General features: G+C 41.9%; 1 protein-coding gene across 4 annotated transcripts in view; it reads right to left on the reverse strand.

The window, feature by feature from the left end:
* tle2b (TLE family member 2, transcriptional corepressor b) overlaps positions 1-21,465 on the reverse strand; it is a 78,297-nt gene that overhangs the window by 11,766 nt on the left and 45,066 nt on the right. For 2 of the 4 annotated variants that reach the window (XM_086284367.1, XM_086284365.1), the window contains exons 5-11: positions 16,045-16,107; positions 13,381-13,455; positions 10,155-10,335; positions 8,805-8,821; positions 6,546-6,686; positions 3,625-3,678; positions 80-247 (exon numbers count right to left, since the gene is read on the reverse strand). In XM_086284367.1, the coding sequence (XP_086140493.1) occupies positions 80-247; positions 3,625-3,678; positions 6,546-6,686; positions 8,805-8,821; positions 10,155-10,335; positions 13,381-13,455; positions 16,045-16,107 (699 nt within the window). Of the gene's footprint in view, positions 1-79; positions 248-3,624; positions 3,679-6,545; positions 6,687-8,804; positions 8,822-9,009; positions 10,133-10,154; positions 10,336-13,380; positions 13,456-16,044; positions 16,108-21,465 lie in introns of those variants that run through there. The other 2 variants (XM_086284366.1, XM_086284368.1) reach the window with 2 other exon arrangements.

Here is a 21,465-nt window from a genome sequence, read left to right on the forward strand (position 1 = left end):
AGATTTTCTACTGGAAATGTTAAAAATTACAGTGCTTTGTAAGCAAAGTAGGGATTTTTATAGCAACTGTTTATCTTACCTGTCCAGGGTCCTTGGCTTTGCCTGTGGTTGGGCTGCGGGGGTTTGGCGTGGACGGTGCCTCTCCTGTGCTCGAGGACCCTGGAAGCTCTTTCCTCAGAGTGGGGGCCCGGTCTAACCCATTCCCATGGGGTGAGTGAGGAGGGCTGCCTGCGGGAGAGTTAGGCTCCTGAGCGACAAAGAGAGGTGAGAAAATATTTAATGTTCTACATGAGTATAAAAGAGATCTTATTTCTGATCGCACAATGCTTTCTTTGTTCTCTTTCTATCCTGATCTTCAAAGCGCTGCATTCTTCCACTGTGGCATATTGTCTTTCAGGATGTGACCTTCGTCCTCATTTCTGCAGTTCTTCTATAACAATTTTACCAATATATGTATACATGTCTTTTTGAAGCCAACGTGCACGTGTGAAAAAGTGCTCTGAATGATAGTTGAGTGTCATAGTTGCATTAAAAGATACTCCGAGGGGTCGGCTGGGCGGTTTATCTTTAAAAATTACGTTGAATTTTAAGCCTTTCTTTTTGACAGTGAAACATCTCAGTGAATCAGAAGTGCACATCGTTAACCAAAGAGGCGAGCTGAGGCCTTATGCACACAGCCCTGGAGATCAGTTGGTCAGCCAAAAGGCCATCAGGAAAAAAGAAAAGGAAAAATCGAACAAACAAACAAAAATCTCCCGAACTTCTGTCACTCCAGAACCGTACCGGGACAGAACAGACTGGAAGAACAGAGCAATCTTTAACCAAGTCAATTCCAGGATCAACTTCTTAGTACTTAACAATTAATAATGCTAAAAGATGATAAGTAGCACAGATGACAGGATGCTTATTGACAGCAGGCCAACAATAGTGCCAGTAAAATATTTTTGCTGGGGTACCTGGGGCTTCATTAACGCTGTCGCTCTTAGTGACAGCTTCAAGCTTTGTCTTGACCTTTATTTCAAGTTTTATTTAATTACTACAGTTACCATTACTTCTAAAAGACAAATGTGTGTTTTCCTGAGATAGCAGATCCTCATCTGCACTTAACTTACTTCTCATTTTTAAGTAGCCTAATGAAGCCAACAGCAACTCTGTTGTCACTGAGTTTATTTGGATTATAAAGGGAGAGAGAGCTCAGGAAACACCACATGAAGCAGCAGAGGTTGTCGGTGTTGCTGATGCAGTAGTGTGTGGACCTGGAGATAATGTTGCTGTTACGGATGCTTTCATCACTGGCTGGAGCCGCTGTTGAGCCAGCATTGCCTCCCCCAGAGCAAAGTGCTGGTGTCAGCACTTCTCTCTGGGTCACAGTGATCAGCACAGACGTTTTAGTGCTTATACACACACACGCACACAAATAACATCCTCTACTCCAAGCCACAGACACACACACACACATATTCATCTGCTAATTGCAGGCAAACACGTACTCACAAGCTTACATGTATGTTTAAACCTATGCATGTAGGTTGTCTCTCTAGCACACACACACACACACACTTCCCTCCCCTTTTTCTTCCATTACCCACTTTTGTCAAATTTTTTTCTCCTCTATGCTTTTGTACCAGTTTCCAAATCACACAAGAGGCTGGTTCTGCTTTTGTGTGCAATATCAAAATACAGAAGGCTTTAGATGAAACATATTTTGGTACACTGCGTGAAGTATTTAAAGAACTAAAATATTCCAGGGGCATAAACGGCTTTGCATATATTAAATGAAGCCGACTGCAGTTATCTAATGAGAGGAAGGAGGTGGAAAGAAGGAGGTGGAGCGGGGTAAGAAGAGTGGAAAAGAATGAGTGAGAGAAAAGTGGAGAGATGGAAGAACAGAAGCTACAGGATGCAAATGTACACAGAAGAGGTAAATGAGAAGAAATAGGTGAGTACCGCGTGTGTGTGTGTGTGTGTGTGTGTGTGTACAGACTTGGTTCACGAGAAGAAAGCATAAACAGTGGCAGCTGATAATGAGCTTACATAGGAGCTCTTCCTATTTACAAGGAAACTGCAGCAGAAAGCTGAACTAGCTACATACCTGCTGACTCGTTTTACATTTCACAGATGCACCCCACACACACACACACACACACACACACACACACACACGCGCGCGCGCATGCACAAACACACACACCAAGGTTACTCCAGATGGACAATATTTTTTTAAAGCAAGCAAACAGGAATCACTGAGATGCAAAGATGTTTAGACTTTGACAAATTTTAAATTTTTCTTATGAAAATGCAAAAAAAATCTGATGTTTCAAAGGTAAAACGTAAAATGAATATCTTGGTGAACATGTTTTACAACACAAAAACTACTTTTAAATAAAAGGATTACTCTATTAGTCTGAACAAAGTAATAACTGGAGTGCAACATTTTAATCAAATGATAATAAACAAACCAAAAATAATGAAATAATCAAGTCAAATTAATATTAATAATATGAAGTCTTTCTTATTCCTTGGCCAATTATGCTGTTAATGTTTATATATATATACACACACACACACACACACACACACACACACACACACACATATATATATATACAAACGCAGGGTTATGAGGAGGTGGCAGTAGGCTCCCTGAGCAACACTGGTCCTTCCAATGTTGGACTCATGCTTTATTCACGTGTGGCTGCACCTCTGTGTCACAGAGCTTGTGTTGGATAAAGAATGCTTTCAATGACTCTTAAACAGCAAAATATTTTGAAGAAAATATAAAAAATTATAAAAAAAATTAAATTTCATTTCTCTGAGATGTTTAATTAGATTTGACTATTAACAAATGTTAAGTACTTGTTGCACAGAGCTCAGTCTGTATTTTCCTGATAGGTCACTCACAAATTAGACTGAACTTCTATTAATAAGAAACCAGTGGTCTTTCAGAGTTTGGTCGTTGTGTGCGCTCTACCAGTTTTGACTGGCAAGAAAGTGAAGAAAAAATTCTGTAAATCCCGTATAATGAACTGTCATCCACCACCATGCATTCATTAATATTACCAATTAAAGATATTTTCTTCATTACTGTGATTCTGGCTCTTTTGACTGCTAACTTGTGAAAGAGATTTCGGACTCTAGCCGCTAAATTCAGAAGCCAGCCGCTAACTTTTGCTGTTTGCCATTTGGTAATGAGCAGGTCTTATGTTTTATTCAGTGGGAACCAAAATGAGTGATAGAGGCCATAAACTGAGAAGCAATGTGTTTGCCAAAGTCCCGGCAGAGAGCCGTTTTCCCCACAGACAATAAATCTTTCTGCGACCACAGCTATTGCCCCCTGGTGGCCTTTAAAGATAATGCAGCTCTATCTGGCTTCTATATTGACACACAGAATCTATATCCATCTTATATACAGCCTATGAAGATGAACATGAAGGGAAAAAAAATTAGCAGACAATTTTCTAAAAAGCTCCACAGAGTGGAGGTGGAAAAGCAGAGTCAAGTGACAATTCTCTGTGGATTCATCACTACAAGCGACCTCTTTTACATATATGCGTTCATGAAAACCTGCTGATAACAGCCACATCAAGGTGCTGTCAAAATCATTTAGAAAGACTGGCGTCTCACCTCATTGGAGACATCCACTACAAGATTGTCTTCGCTCTTGTCTCCATCGCTGTCCTGAGGAGCAAAGAAGATAGAAGAAAGGGGAAAACATGATTTTTCAAGATCCATTAAGATAAAACAGCTTTTTTTCCCTCCTCAGTCACCAGCACAGAGATACAATATGCTGCGTGTGTACATGGAGAAGTTAAATAATAAAGACACACAAGTGCGCACACAGATCGATATATCAATATCACTGGCTGCTCTTTGCTTCCTTTCGATCTCTGTCCACCGTCCATGCAACATTTAACACAGAGATATTGTATATCATATATTCTCACCAAACATCCCCCTGTACAAAGATTTTTTGATCTCAGTCATACGCACACACACACACAGCACATTTTTCCCCTCTTCGTCTAGCCATCTCTCCATCTCTCTCTCCTTTTTTTTTCTGGGGTGAGAACGATGGCACTTAGTCACCATGGCAACAGCGCTTTGATGTGATCATGGCCTGATATTCCTATTGACATCAGTGTGGAGTGACATCAGTGCCTTATTATGCAGAGCCAAAACAGGACAATGTCTACAACCTCCTTCCTGGAACAAAAACCAAAAACACACACACAAAAAAAACAGCAAGAGATGAAACGAGAGAGAGAGTGTGGAAATGATGGTGAGGAGCAGAGATGGGCAGTAACGCGTTACTTGTAACGCGTTACTGTAATCTGATTACTTTTTTCAAGTAACGAGTAAAGTAAGGGATTACTATTGCAAAATCGGTAATTAGATTACCGTTACTTTCCCGTAGGAACGCTGCGTTACTGCGTTACTAAAACCGTGATTTTTTTTGCGAGAATGTCTCATGACAGTGACGTAAGCAAGTGCGACGTTGGTGACAGCAGCTGTGTGCAGATCAACAATGGATAATATATCGAGTGCGGGAGAGAGTATGAGCGTGCAGCGTTTAAAGCGTGGAAGTACTGACCTTACTTTGAGTTTGATTCCATAAAAAGTGACAAAAACATTAGTGTCCGCTGTGCGTGGGAAGAAAACTTCTTTTTACAGCGAAAAAAACCCCTAAACTTCCGAGCAAGCACCGAGTAGCTACGATGTAATGGGAAACTCACAGAGACACTCGCGCGGATTCTTCAACTGACCGCAGCACACCTGCACCAGGGTAACCCTCCGCCTACCCTGCTCCTGCTTTACAGGTGAAAATAGAGCAAAAGGACCGCTGAGTCTTTGACTTTATTTATTTTCTGCTGTGTTTTACTTGCATCTGTTTGAAAGAGTGAGTGAAAACACAAAAAATATTTTATTTTATGTGCTGGAATGTGTAGAAAATAGGTTTAAATGTTAAACTAATTTATTCAAGTCAGAGAATGGTGCATATAATTAAATGTTTTGCTTGATGCATAAAGTTAAAAGATTAAAACTGATAAAACAAGTTTTAAAAAGAGACTTTTCCATTTGATTACATTTTGTATGATGGATTATGCAGAAAAAGTAGAATTGGGCTGAAAGATCTATCGCTTTATCACCTCTTCAGGTTGTAAATCGTGTTTTTAAAAAGTAACTAAGTAACTAATTACTTTTGAAAATAAGTAATCAGTAAAGTAATGGGATTACTTTTTGGGGGGAGTAATCAGTAATTAGTTACTGATTACTTTTTTCAAGTAACTTGACCAACACTGGTGAGGAGGGACGAGAAAAAAGTTCAAGGGGGGAAAAAAAGGGCAGAAAATAATACAGATGGAATAAAAATGAAAAGGAAACAAGAAGTAGAGCGTGGAGCATGAGCGAAAAAGCAAGAGGAACTGAGAAACAGCGGTAAAGAGACAGAGAAAGATATAGAATAGGAAAAGGCAAACAGAGAGAAATGGGAGGCGTAATTCGGCTCGACAGACGGAAAGAGAGGAAAAACATTCAGAAAGTGGAAGCTCTCTATGCTTGTTCTCTTTCTGAACTAATGGGAAGATTTGGACTGTTGCTGCTGATGCCAAACTGACTTAGCTGGAGGCCGTCTTGCACAGACAGACTCCCGGTGTCAATCAATCCTCCAGACTGCAAACACACAGCCATCTAATTCATTACAGCTATCTGCCTTGGCCATCTCTCTTCTGGCATTACATCGCCTCTGGCTGCTTGCTCTTCCCCACTGGACCCATCCAAACCAAACACGACTCTAATTGGCCACGGGCCCCCGACCCCCGGGTGGCCCGTAATGTCATAGGCAATGTCATACAGACACACACAACCACACATCAGACAGACATCTTTGGTTGATATAAAGAACAAAAGTTGTTAGTTTACATGTAACTTTTATGATTCCTCCCGTTGGTTGTTACCTCCGCTGCTGCATTTTATTTTTCTCAGTGGCATCGTTTCAGGCTCAGATTATAAGCACAAAGTCACATAACACACTTCCTGTCACCAAGGTTGAAAATTCCCACTGCAACATGCTTGGATTGGGTCCGAGATTGTGTCCACACCGTGTCCAACTCCAGGCCTCGAGGGCCGGTGTCCCGCAGGTTTAAGATACCACCCTGGGTCAACACGCCTGAATCAAATAATTCGTTCATTACCAGGCATCTGGAGAACTTCAAGACATGTTGAGGAGGTAATTTAAGCATTTAAATCAGCTGTGTTGCTGGACACTGGCTCTTGAGGCCTGGAGTTGGACACCCCTGGTGTAGGACATCTGAATCTGGGTCACTGCAATTTTTTTAAGAACATCAAGACTATATATACATTTTTTTTAAATTTTATGTCGATATGCTTTTTGTGAAGAAATTCTGAAAGAATGGAAAAGAATCCTCCCAAAAAACACTTGGATCCAGTTCTGTATCTGATCTGAGATTCACCACCTACGCAGCCCCCTCAGTCCTTCACTACTGAACCAACCCTTAATAACATTGGTGAAGGTAACAAACACATACGTAGGAATGTGGCGGGAGAGACTCTTTGTCGTCACAGCGCCTTCTCTTGGCCTCAGCTCCTCCCTGCGAGGAGGCGTAACCTCCTGATGGGCCTTGACGCTCTTCATTTGGCTGGCTGTCTGTGGATGACACCGACTTACTCTGGGGGAAAAGAAAAGACAGGAACACAATCAAAAGTATGAACGCGTGAACACGACCTCACAGCAAAAGCACAGGTAACGACCGCCCAGGGCATGACACGCAGATTCACGTCACACTTGCAAATGATCAAACACAGCAAAGTAAACACACACAGAAAAACACAAGCACAGGTTAAGACACGGTCATAGCGGCGCACAGGCCAGCCTATAAAGCTAATTACTGCTCTCCCTCGACACAGCAGTCTTCGTGTAAAATATGAGTCTCATTATTGGCCAATAAAGCTGTGCAGGTATATTTACAAGCCTTTCCTGGTGCTCAGCACTCTGAAAATCCGATCAAAGCATTGTGTTGTTTTAGGACTGGGGCAAGGGCCGGAGGTTCGGCGAGGGCCACTTGTCATTCTCTGTCCCCCCGTGGGGAGAACAAGAACAGCGAGGGTTTAACACACGAGTGAGTCACACAGGAAGGAGCCCACGGGAACGGCAGGAAGGAGCACAACACACGAGAGAAGAGGCTGCACAATGGACCTCAGTGCAGCTCCGCAAATTTCCCTCGTGTCATTCTTTTCCGCCTTTTTTCTCCTCTTCTGTTCACTTCCTCTCGCTGTCCCTTTCCCCCCCATTTCAAATTCAAACTTGTTTTTGCCAGCGTGGGGCTCTCTGATAAATGTCAATTGATATGCATCCTCCTCCTCCTCCCTTTCTTCCCCAAATGCGGTAATGCTTGGCTAAGTTCAGCAGAAACCTCCGCTCATGAGAGAAATATTTTCTTGGTGCTTAACAATCGGCATTGTGCTCGCAGTTAAATTATGCTAAGGTTTTCACTGCAGAAAGAGCGAGGGAAAGTAAAGTCAGCAGCGGCCCTAAATCATTTTTATTTCACAATAAAGCTAGAACAAAGACTTGTTGGTATTTTTAACAACACCCCACCGCTGCCAGCACATTCTCCCCTCCACCCAGTTTCAAGTTTCTTCTCTTTAGTTTCTTTTTCAGTTTTCATACAAATAATTTTGCTGCTTCTGATGGAAAAACTCCAACAGGTCAGTGCTGTAGTGAAATGTCACCTTAAAGAAAAGACAGCTACTGTAATGTCATCTGTGTCACTTTGGTTTATTCTTATTGTGCCCAATGAAACTCAGAATAAGTTACTGTACATGTAAAAACTGTCAAACAACCACAAACCCGAACAAACTAACTAACCCAAACTTCTTATATTTTTTGTTTCATGTCGAATAATCTTCTGGCATCTGGTTCATTTTATCTCAAAGTTTTTGAAACATGTTGCGTCCACCATGCATCCACTCATGTTTCCTATGTTCTGCTGTTAATAAAACATCTTTTTCAGATTTGGACATCAACACATTCTGTTTTTATTTCCATTCTGCACAACAGCCCAACTTTTTTTGGAACCGGGCTGGTAAACTGATCATTTTTGCTCTTAGAGCAACATGTGTTCAAACATTACATTACTTCCTGCAGGCTAGAAACTCCATAAGCCTTTGAACTGTTCATCCATTCATGGTGAACAGCATTTTGATTTTCTGGTGCAGCGATTTCACTTCATGGTGACGACGGCACTTTTGCACATTAGGTTTAATATTAACTAAGGATAGTTTCGACTCTGAAGCATCTAATCGCTGTTGGATCTGCTGTTCAGGAATATTTGGCGATTCACGGCCACTATTTAGCGGTTTTACTTGCATTTCTTATTTTGGGGTATTTTGGGCAGCATTTAACATTAACTCAGATATAATCCTTCCTCATGTTCTGTATATGTTGTAGATTACCCGAATATTTGTGGCGCTGATAAAGAAACAGTCCATTAACTCAGTTCGTAGGCTCCTCCAGATAACGGTCGAATGCAGCGAGCTCAGACGTTAGTATAATGTGGAAAACCTTGAGAAGCTCAAGGTTGATGGTGATGAGCTGCTATTGTGCCGGTGTTGAGCAGTGCTACTCCTGGCTGAGCTCCAGCAAAACACTGCCTTTTTTAGAGGCCACTTTGCGGCGCGTCTCCATTTCTCTCAGTTTATCACTGTCACACACACGCGCGTGCACACGGTGAAACGTGGGCGTACAAAACACTTACATCAAGGTACACACATGCAACACTACTCACCCTGCTGGGCGCTCCCTCTGGGTTGGGGCAGAGAAAGGGAAGGAAAGAAAACCGAGCAGAGAAAAAGAAGAGAGCGATGAAGAAGGGAAAATGGGGAGAAGAGAGAAAGTTTGACGTCAGTGCCGATAACAACAACAACAGTCCCCAGTCAGCCAAGGTTAGGCTGAACTACGACGACTTCTGTCTAATAAAGATACAAACCCACTATTGTGCCCGACTCCAGCCTCCTCTATCCTCTCTATCTTTCCCTCTCTCTCTTCTCCAAGCAGACAAAGCTCGCTGTCTTCCCCTGCTGCCATCAACGCTCACCATCTTTTCCCTCATTCTTCGTCTCATATGTAAGAACAGAAACACACACAGCTGCAGACATGCATAAGCTCTTACACAGATGCTTAACGTGACAATACGAACACAGTGATCTCTTTATCTTTCCCCTGTTTCTGTTCTCACCGATTCCTTCCATTTTTCTTTCTAGCTCTCAGTTTATTCATGAGAAAGTCTCTCTTGGCTCGCTGCCGGAAAAACTGCACAAAGATAAGATATTCTATCGGGGTGAAAGGAAGTTCATAGGGAGAGAGCGTTTCTCCTGCATTTACAGAAAGGCCATGAATACATCTGGTCATGGTAAGACAGCAATCGAAACAGGAAAGTTCAAACTGAGTCCAAAAGGTGAGTTCCTGGACAAATTACAAAGCAGCTGCCTGTCAGAGATGATGTATAGTGCTGCTTTGCATTTTTGACTACATTTTGTGTGGTTAAAAATGATAAAAAATGATCTTTTTCTTATTCTGCAGCTGTCACGAGTTACTATCCGCCGATTCTAGGATGACAAATGAAGCCAATTAAAGACAAAAATCAGAAATGCAAATGTTGGAAAACAGACACATTTTAGGAAGCAAAAAATCATCTCTGCGCGTTTGACATTCGATAGGTGCACGCGCCGTTTCCCTCAGCCTTTCCCTCAGCCTCACATGTACAGAACTAGCTAACCAAATCTGCTCAAAATGTTCAATACTGTCATTGATTTCATCATCGATCAAGCACTTTGTGTAAACCTGAAACAAAAACAAGTACACTGATTCTCACTGTGGAACAACCGTGGTACACTTCAGGGCTGGAGGGATTTTTAGGGGTAAAAACGTCCACATTAAGAAACAAGATGTTCTGATGAGTGTGAGTGCAAGTAAAGGCAGCCGGTTTCAATAGTAGAAAAGACTAACGCTGCTCAAAGTCACAGTCTTTTATTCTAGCTGCTCGCTCAGAATATCCTCATGACAAATACTCTACCAAAACACATAATCCTGATTTTACAGTCAAAACTGAGAACGAAGAGGATAAACGCTTCTTTACCTCTGAGATGTTCAGGGTCCAGGTGGTTGCGCTCATCTTTGGAGGCAAGGTGGGCTGAGACCCCCAAAGCCCCCGTCAGTGCCAGCAGTCCTGAGCCCCCTGCGCCCAGGGACAGCCCTGATGGGTGTGGCGTCAGGGGGATGCCAGGGGCGTGGTGAGACAGGTGCTGGAGCTGCTGCTGCTGTGGCCACAGGGAAAGAAAGTAGCGGGGAGGTAAGGAGTAAGGGGAGGGAGGGTGAGATACAAGGGAGTGTGTGGTTAGAAAAGACAAGGTAAAGAAGAAAAGGGAATGAAAAACGGGAGAAGTGAAGTGAGGGGGAAGGCAGTGTTGTGGTTGGAAAAAGAATTGAGGAAAAACATGAGAAAGGGAGAAGGCGAATTAAATAAAACACACATGGAGAGCCAAACGGTGAAGAAGGATGTTAAGATGAAAGTGGACAGGATGTGAAAGTGATTAGAGGATTAACAGGTGAAAGGATGGAGACCAAGGATGGGAAAGAGGACAAGGAAAGAAAGGCAGAATGAAATTGAATGATCATGATACACCCAGGAAGCAAAGGCAGTTGAGAATGAAACCAAGAAGTGAATAGAAGAGTGAGATATCGAGGCAATGGGATTTATTATAAAGGAGAAGAAAAAGGTAGAAAAGGGGCCATGGGAAAACACAGGGAGGATTAAAGGGAAGGATGAAAATGTTTGAGTCACAGAGCAAATGATGAGGAGAAACAGAAGGAAATAACATAGGAAGCAATGAAAAGTGAAGGAGAATTACATGAACAGGGGAAAGAGTAAATGAGTGCAGGAAGAAAGGGAAGGCAAGTGTGCAGCAGGGAGAATAAAAGGTAAGAGAAAAAAAATGATGGCAGAGAAGAAATGAGGACACGGCCGATGTAAGATGGAGAGAACGATAAAAGATTGTGGGGAAAATCCAGAAAGAAAATGACGAAGGCAAGAAAAAAAGAGAGATGGAGAAAAATGAGGAGAGAGAGAGGAGAGCAAAGGAGCAGCTACAGATAAAGAAAGGCTATTATCCTGAGGGGAGCATTATGATGTGTTTTTGTGTGCTGTTTTGTCAAGCCGGTGTATTAGACACACATACACACACAAAAGCACACACACCTTAGAGACAGCAGTGTTTGTAGTGCTGGGAGGAACAAAGGGCCTTAAGTAGACAGTAATGTGATCAGTGCTCTGACAAGCTGTGGAAAGCCCCATCTACTGCAGCACTCAGGAGCATCACTGTGTCTCTCTGTGCGTACATATATATGTATATACAGACAAGCAGATCATATGCACAATATGAGCATTGGTAAAGTTCTTGAATTGATGATTCAGGCAACTCATTATTTAGTTGTGTCAAATCTTCAGATTAATAAACCATTCCTGTTCAATCTGACCTCTTCTACTCGCTGACCTTCCGCTCACATGATCAACATTTGCCAAATGGTCTCGCTGTGCATGTAGCTCTGCAAGTAAGATGGCAGCGATGAAAGCCTTTATGTTTTGGAAGTATCCACATTATTTTAAGTCTGTGGGTGAAAATGGCAGGAAGAGGGAAATGCAAACTGTGCCCAGGTGTAAAGTGTCTGTCAGCTGCGAAAAGCTCCCCCCTTCAAATTTGAGGAAGCACCTGTGAGCTAAACATAGCTCCACAACAGTGGTGGAGAAGAGGAGGAGAACGATGCTGGCGCCACAGCTCCCACACGTTAACGGCGAGCGTTTAGTTTGGTTTAAGCTGCCGCTGCAATGAAAAATGATGAGGGCATCGCCGGTTAGATGCGACCAATATCATCTCACGGTGAAATGAGGAAACGTACATATATGTGCAATAGGGCTGCCACAAACAATTATTTTGATAGTCGACTAGTCACCAATTATTTTTGGGATTAGTCAACTAATCAGATCATGCATCCATTGGACGTAAAACTACAGCTTATTGCACCAGCATGCATCTGCTCTTATATAACTATCATTAGCTTACAGCTTTAAGTGTTTAAGGTATGTGCTAACTAAAAATAAAGACAAGATGATAGTTTTGCATTGTTTGGGTGAAGTTTAATAAACTCCTTGCTATCTAAAATATAACAGGACAAACTATAACTTCAGCCAAACCGATTTACTCAGGAATAAATACACTTCTAAAAAAAGCCAAACAATAACATTTAAGTGACTTATGTATGTTTAACCTGAGTAGCGACAGACGGCGGTGGGTTTGAAAACGATTTGCCCAGAGTCCGGTGTTCTCACGGGCTCTAGTGAGCCTTGCCCCCGCCTAGCTATCGAGCTAGTGGGTAACAGACGTCTCTGAAAACGTCGGAGCGCTTTTGAAAATATGTGGTGTCTTGATAAACTGAGCAGATATTTGAGGTTTACACAGCTACATTCTCGCCTGAAAATATGTTAAACGTTTATTTTGTGACCCAGAAAGAATAATAAGAGTAATATTAAAACTAACCAGCTGCCGCCATTGTTGGAAACTGAGCTGGGCTGCGCTATGAATTCTGGGACAGAGCTACTTCTTCTTCTTTGGGGTTTAATGGCAACTGGCATCCTTGTACATGCAGTGCTGCCATCTTCTGTTTCAGTCCGTTATTACACTCTTAAATCCTGCTACTTATTCCTGAGTCTTTTGTGATCTTACAAAGCTTCAAACGGCGTGTCAACTATTAAATCAGTCGTGACTAGTCGACTAATCGTGGCAGCCCTAATGTGCAGTGGGGCACATGCATACTCAGGACAGTATAGCCAAATGTGCAAGGGCGTGCTTTTGGTGATGCAAAAATACTCTGATAAGTCTAATAAGTTAGTATTCAAAGTATTGTGAATCAACTTTTTGGGTGACCACCTGATGTTTCTCAAGAGGAAGCAAACAGCAGGATCACTGCAAAAGAAAAGAATGACTGTGTTGCAGTGGAGTCCAAGTCCAGACCTCAACCTGATCGAAATGCTGATACGGGACCTTAAGAGAGCTGTGCATAAACAGATGCCCGCAAATCTCAATGAGGTGAAGTGAAGTTGTAAAGAAGGGGGGGGAGGGCAAAACTTCTCCATAAGGATGTGAGAGAAATGGAAAGTTACTGCTGTTAAAGGTGGTTCTGCAAGCTACTGAATCATTTTCACAGGACTGCTCATCACAGACGTTTGTATTTATAGACATTAAGAATGAATAATAATTTAATTCCCATCATTCTTAGTTCCTCTGTGTTGATGAATCAAGGTGACTCACCCCGATGATGGCGTTGAGTTCAGCCATAGTGACCTGCTTGGCCCTCTCCACAGCTTGGACCACCTGTTGCTGGTGCTACACATACACATAAAGGGAGAAAGTGAAAGAAAGACATATTACAGTGCATAATCATCCACGGTGTGTACTGGGATATATACTGTAAGCATAATGTGATGTAGAGTATATTGCATGTACACTCAGTAATGACACAACGGGGACTTTTACATTAAACAAGCTAGAGAAACGCTGCTGCCTCCATCCAAAGCCGGTACAGGTAGTGCAAATAAGATGGTCTGGATGGGGCAACCATGCATTCACACAACACAAACATTGAGAGAACGTCACAAAAAAACGGAAGCGCACACACTGTAGCCAGACACGTACAGATACGTGCGCATTCACACACACCGAGAGCAAGGCTAACGAAAACCTCAGCTCTGTTTGAACAAAATCCCAATGTAATCAGTCGCACAAACTCAAACATACATGTGTGTGCCGCTGTTGCACACCTACACACAGAATACACACAGTGTCAATATTGATCAAACTGACAAAGCTGTGACCTTGCTGTCTCCAGGTAGCGCACTCAGTGTACACTCACACTTGGAGACAAAAAAAAGGAGGGTGTCTGCAGGTTTGTATTTACACAATGTACACACCTGCACAAAAAACCCTCCACGCACACACAAATGTACAGTAAAAATCACACTGACGCAGTAGAATTAAACTATAAAAATGGTTTCCTCTCATTTAATCTGTTTTGTTGTCTCGCCCAAAGTCAGAGCAACAATGTAACAATATATCATTAATAATTCTGCTCCTCTAAGCACATACAAATTAAATTACGGCTTTAAGGAGCAATTAATGAAGCAAAACACTCGTGCAGGAATGGTGATAATGTTTCTGAATGATAAGAGGCCCTGAAGCTCTTAAAAAAAGTATGTATTTAACTTAGAGTAGTCAGAGAGCTTACTTCATGATGTGCTGTATAGCTGCGTCTATGGATAGTTCATTAGTAAATAACCCCAGAAACACATACAATGCATATGACTGTAATACCTTGTTTTCACCATGGGGCATTACATTAAATAATAATAATAATAGTAGCAAATATTAGCTGACTGTAACATGATATGGTGGCCCCTTCAAGTCAGAAATGTAGGTATCAATCACATCTGCTACACTAACTGTGAAATTGTTATTGTTATATATTATTGTTGGTTTGATTTATTTATCTTAAAAATTAGCCAGTTGTTGTGTTCGCCTAACAGAGCCAGATCAATAATTTGTTGGAGACCGTTTTTAATAATGCCGCCTCTGTGCACCGCCGCATTGGATTTAAAATCAAACACTCAAGACATGATTGAAGTGCAGGCTTTCAGCTTTAATTCAAGTCGTTAAAAAAGAAAGAAATATTCAACTGTTTAGTATTTACTGATATTTTTATACACAGTTCCACATTTTCAGAAGCAAAAAGTCTAGAACCCATGAACATCAATGCTGTGTTTCCTACCTCAGGATGCTCAACTAGACTTTTACTGCAGCTGCTTTTAGTTGCTTCTTGTTTGTCGGTTCTTTGCCTTAAGATTTGTATTAAATACCTGAAAAGCGTGGTCTATTGGTTTGAGAACAAGTGAATCACTTTTTGCCTTTAAAAAGTACCCATTTTCTTTTCATTGATAAACTCTTGGGTTGTTTTTTCAGTCTGCTTTGGTTCATTTTCCATTCACATCATCAGTAAACACTACTGACATGGTTCTACTGGCAGCCGTAACATTGCCTCCAACTTTTCTCACAGATTTGCTGTTAAAAAAGCTGAGCTGGTCAGTGGAGTCCTTATTTTTAAGAATAAACCAAATTGTAGATTTGGCCACTCGTAAAGTTTTTGCTTTCTCTCGGTTTATTTAGCTTTTTCAGCCCGATGGTGGAATTATTCACTGGCAAAATTACAGTGAAAATAAAGTGAAATACAAATGCAACACTGTCCAGTTGACATTAAGCCTGAAACTGTGGGACTCAGAGGCAACACTAAATGTTTTTATCCAACAAATTATGGATCTAACTGTATATAATACAGAATTCTGTCCAAGTGACAACATTCCACTGAAAGTTAACGTTCCATTATCAATATGCTTACTTTAAAATGTAAAGGATTTGGATGAATTAACATCTGTGTAGCAAATCAGGATTAGTATTTAAATTCTTCAACTGTTAAATGTCCTGTATGCCAGCGGTCCCCAACCCTCGGGCCTCGGTCCGTGAGTCGTTTGGTACCGGGCCGCGAGAGTTGCGGCTCAGGTGTGAAATGTATGGTTTTCAGGGGTTTTATCGGTTTTCAGCATTATTTTGTTATCATTTTTATCGTTAACTCGGTTTTCCTGGGTCTTTTCACGTGTGTTATGAATAAATCTTCTTTTTTTCGGTACCGGTACTAGTTTTATTTTGTTGTATTTATCTGCGACACCTTAAAGGCCGGTCCGTAAAATATTGTCGGGCATAAACTGGTCCGTGGTGCAAAAAAAGTTGGGGACCGCTGCTGTATCCAGTATATGATTTCTGATATTCTGTGAGGAAGTGTCTGAGGTATGAGTGGTTTTCTCCCCTTTTTTGTGCCAGCATGTTGCTTGTGCATGTGTAAATGTCTCTGGCTGTAGTAACACTTACCTCTTGAGAGAGGAAAGGGATGATCTGAGCACAGATGGCACTGAGACGCTTGACAATCTCCGCCTGTGATGGAAAGAGAGAGAAATGAGAGTGAGAGACAGAAGGAGAGAGTAGTAGGGGATATATAATCATGTTGCATATTGCAGGATCATAAGTACACAATGAGCACAGAGCATATGATACACCTCTACAGCACATTAAGCCTTTGTTGCATTTAAACACCTTCTTAATGAGCAAGAAGTTCTGTCAGTGACATTTCTGTGAGACTGAGAGAAGAAACATGTGGGGGATTGTGTGAGCGAACAGCAGAGGTGGTGGGATGGAGGCAGCATTAGAGCTACGCTCATCATTTGGGTCTTTTAGCACCTTCACACTAGTTTCACTCAGCTTGTCCTCACGATCCAACAATAAACATACGAACATTCACAGAGAGCCGAAAACCTCAGAAAATTCCTCCCGAGCTCTCCACCTGTCTCAGCCGGCTATTTCATGTTATTATGTTTGTCCATTTCCGAAAACTGTGAAAATTCACGAAAATGCTTTTTCTTGGTCCCCTTATCCTCCATCCATCCATTCACACCAGCAGCAATAGTGCCCTTCCTAAGAAAACTGCTGCCCACACACACACACACACACACACACACACTCTACACCAGTGCACACAAACACACAGAAACAAAAGCACACTCCCTCTCAGCCTTGCACACAAACACACACACGCACAGTGAACCTCTGCGGTGTGTCTAATTCTATCTGTCTGAGTGCCCTCAGCCTCATTTTGTTCTCTTCTTCACTCGGCCGTTCTCTCTTTTTCTACAACAGCTCTCACACTGAGCCATTATTACCCTATTCATCCTCTTCCTCCCATCCCTCTCCCCCTCTCTCTTCCTCTCTCATCTCCCTCCCCTCAGTTGCTCTCTTTGTCTATTTCCCCATCTTTCTATTTTTCTATATTATTTCCTCTCTTTTATAATCTGTCGGCCCTCTTTTTCCCTCAGCTGCTCTTATTCTTCCTCTATAACATCAGTCGCTCTCATGTTTTCGGTGATTTTTCTCCAACAGTCTTATTTTTCCCCCCTTTTTCCTCCATCTGCCCGTCCTGTTTTCAGTCTCTCTTTCTCTCTGCATCACTTCATCCTCACTAACACATGTTGCTGGCACTTAGAGGCGTTGAAGAGGAATAGATAAAAGACAGCAGACGTGGCAATGGAGGGCAGCGCAGGACTGACGGGGCTGTGTATGCCATCATACAAAGGCTCTCAGAGACACGCACCATTCAACCAGCCTTTCGGTTACTCTCAACGAGGCTTCGTAAACAATTAGCACCAGACACCCGGCTCAGTTCCAAGGACAGACACAGCTTCATGCGTGTGTAAACCTATGCATTCATGTGTAGATGACTGTGCCTCAGCTCCTTTGGTGTATTTCTATAAAGCATGCGTGTCTGTATGTATGTGAGGACCACAAAGAGTTAGAAAGAAGAACTTGGCAAACCTGAATATATTTTTTATAACTGGAAGTAGATTATCCGCCTGCTGCCAATGTGAAACTTTTACTACATTAAACTCAAGGGAGTCGTTCTTCTGTATTCAAGTGGTATCTGTCCTTCTGAAACCTTGGTCAGTCTGCTTGACTATACTTTAGCCTGTTGCTCGTTCAATCTGTCCAACTAGATCGCAGATGGAAATAAATCAAAGCACTCGTAATAGAAGCAGGGATATATTGAAACATGAGCATTTGTACAGTTCTGCCAATCTTTGCTTCTTTAACACAGCCTGAACTCTCTTAGTCAAGCTTTCTTGTAATTTCTTTAGGTAGTCGTCAGCAATAGCTTCTTAAAGGTCATTCAAAGCTCTTCCTTGGATGTTGGCTGCTTTTTATTCCATTCGCTGTAAAGATGATCCCACACTGCTTCGGGTCTGCGCTCGAGGAAGGCCAGCCTATAACCGTTTGTGTTCCACTGTGTTTTTTTCTATCCAAGTATGCTTTTACAGCATTTGCATTGTCTGTGGGACTATTGTTGTACTTCTTTCCTGATAATGTTAAAAAAAGAAATTTCAAATTGCTGAGATGTGCCATGTTTTCAGCTAATAGCTCTTTGGGAATCACCTTGTTGGTGTAAAAATATCATTTATGCCAGTCAAACATGGCATTTAGATTCAACTAAAGAAATGGGAAAAAATGATGTGTTGTGCTAGTAACAAAGAGACTAGAGACAGAATTTAAAGTGGTTCATCCCTGGAGTTAGGTGACTTTTTTACGCTTGAATAATTCACGGGTCAGTGTTAAGAAAACATTTCCTCGAACATAGTCCGGTACAAGGACTCTTCCTCAATTTCGGGAGTGAAAATGAGAGAAAAAAAAGCAGCAAATGTCAAAAGAAAAATCTTGAAAGACTTTCAGATGGCCTGAAGAACTATTCCTCAAGGCCTCAGTAAAACATTAGAAGAAAGTCTGGCTGCTTGGAAGCAAAATGTAAAGCAATAATGGGTGGCTCAAGACTGTTGCACAGTACCGTATATCTGTTGTTGCTCTGAGTTGACACGAACAGCTTTAGAAATAGGAAACAAGTTCTTATGAATTAAAAAAGATCACACTCTGGGAACAGTTTGATCCACAAATTGCTCTAAGTGGACACATGTTTGAGGATTAACTGTCATTTTGTAATTTGTGAGATGGTTCACAACCACTTCTCACTGAGTTTTTGCTAATTATGCAGGGTATAGTTCAGTACACTTCAGTGTTCAATGTTCTCCTCCATTAATTATCTTTGCAACTATGCCAGATTGCCGCTTATCATGCAACAGGTTGTGCTCAGCCATCAGATCAATTCAGATGACCTGGTTCAGTTTGGCCAGTAGGAAACCGATCTGACAGTACTGATGTTTAACCATATGTCCGATAACCAAATATAATCTGAAGGGACTGACCTGAACATGGTTGGTCTATGAAGCCACTCTTATTTACTGTCCCCATAACTTTGATCTTACGACATACAAACAAACTTTACTGGAAAGATAAAAAACAAAAGTTAAAGAGAAGATCATAAACAAACAAACTCCACGTTATGCCTGAGAGACAGTAGGTATTATAAGCACAAGATACCAATAACTGATGGGTTTTACAACTGGATGAAAGCGAGCTTGCTGAAGCAGCCTGAGCCGGGCCGGGTCTCAGAAACAACATAGCACACTGTCGTTCCACTGTCCAACCGAAGCACAGCCACCGGGGAGGACTGGCAAAGACTGGCTGGATGGAGGGATGAATGGATGGATAGATACAAAGGAAAGCAAGGGACTGGTCAATAAACACCTGAGGGCAGATACCCTGCCAGCTGGCATGGAGTCAGACAGCGAGACAGAGAAAAAAGCTTCAGATGAAACAGAGAGAAAATATAGGTGAGGGAATAGCTTTTCAATCACAAGGGCAAAAATCTACCAAAACAGTCTCCAGAATAAACAGACTGACAGAGGAAGGGAAATTGAAAGAAATGAAGACAAGGAAGAAGAAGGAATGCTGGGACAAAGACAGTCTGTTCCTGAGGACTGTTCGAGCCACAGGCATAAAAACACACATGCTCCATGTATGACGGTGTCTTCATGTAACAGACAAGCTCACTCAGTAGAAGCACACCTAGGCTTTTCATCGCTGACAGGATGCAATCCTCTCAAATCTAAAACAACTATGCAATTACCAGGCTTATGCAGGTATATTCCGCATCGATTATATACCACATATTGTAAAATACATAAATATCTACGTGAAACCACTAAAAAAAAATGTCAGTACCCTAGACACAGCACACTGTACTAAGTCACATCAAAGACTGTCAGAAACATGACATCCAGCATGATGATATCTCTGCAATTCAGCAGAAGTGAAGAGTTTAGTCTATAAAAAGACAGATGTGTTGAGCTGATGTTTCTCTTTAAAGTGGTCAGCAGCACATGATTTGACATCATGATTAAAAATCTGAATGCAAGTCAGACATACATGCCAATAAACTGTCCTTGACCCAACATTTTGGACCCACATTCAGCTGTCAGTCAGGAGGAACTCCAAAGACAGGCAGGAGGGACAGTTTCCACACCAGCATTCGGCTCAGTGGACCATAATGCAGAGGCAAGAGTGACGCTTTGAGTTAGAGGTGTAATTCTTAGAGTTTGACTGTAAAAAAAACCAAAACTCATTCTCCCGCACTTACTTTGCAATTGCTATCTGCTGCTCTCCGTCCACCCACATATTTAACCCACACGATAAACGCAACATGTTCCTGTCTGTTCTATGAAGGCTGTCAAAATGCATTCTGGAAAATGCTGAAAATGACTAACTGAAGTAGAAATAGTCCAGACAGGTGGGAAGATGAGGCTGTGCGTACTCTAAAAAGAAAATTATAACACTCACAAGATAAGCAACTGCAGAATGATGGCGTATCTGCCTATGCAATTTTCTTAAAAAAAAAAAAAGTGCAAGAGTTTGGCTTTGCTCTGACAAAGCCAAAGTTTGTTTCGTAGGGAGGTTGTGTTACGCGTTACGTGTTACAATCTGCACGCAGCTGTTTGCTTAGAATGGCAAAGCATCTTGTGTTTTTTTCATCCTGTGTAGCTTCAACATATCGCCAGACAAAGCGACGAAGACTAAATGCAGAGAAACTCAAATGAAGGGCTAAACTGAAAGTCCCATTTCTCCGAGCACACACATTTTCACTTTTGACATTAAAGTAAACTTGAGCTGGAACAATGGGGAAGCCACTTCCCTGTGAAAGATCAGCATTCAATTTGGTCTCTCAGCATGACAGCGAGCAACACCGACCGCCTTCGTCTTGCCAATAAAGCTTGGTGAATTTGAATGTGATGAGCATGGGTTGAGATTGGCACGGGAAGAGGAAGATGGTGCCCAGTGTGCTCTGGCACTGCCAGCTGTGCCAGCCTCTGAGTCCCACTATGGCTGAGCAAGCCAGCTTTGTGTGTCTGTGTGTGCGTGTGTGTGTGTGTGCATAAGTGTGTGAGTGATACCCCTCTACTCGCTCTAATTGCTCCTAACAAAAATCTCTGCCACCTCTCTTAGCTCCTATTCCGTTTCTGTTCTTTGCTCCCCCTCTTGCTTGTTGCTGGAATAGTTACTGGTTGGAAAAAGGAAGAGTGGAGCACCGAAGGCAACGGGCAACTTTAAATTGAATGCATTCCACAGTGAGCGTGGCAGATGATGCTACTGAAAACAGAATATCCAGTCATTTTCACATCGATATAAAAGGTTTTACAAAACTGTTCTGTGGTGACAGAAGGAGTAATGAGCTTCTGACCTTCGTAATTTATACAAGTGGTGGCTCATAGTATTTGTAAATCACAATGAAAGCTCATCTTACTGCGTTCATGGCACTAAAGTTGTTCTAAAAGCATCGTATACATTTGTGCAAGTTTT

Source organism: Aulonocara sp. 'chitande type north' Nkhata Bay, linkage group LG23 (assembly GCF_057382095.1).
Source record: "Aulonocara sp. 'chitande type north' Nkhata Bay isolate Kocher_YH1m ecotype deep benthic linkage group LG23, A_spYH_male_GT1.1, whole genome shotgun sequence".
NCBI lineage: Eukaryota > Metazoa > Chordata > Actinopteri > Cichliformes > Cichlidae > Aulonocara > Aulonocara sp. 'chitande type north' Nkhata Bay.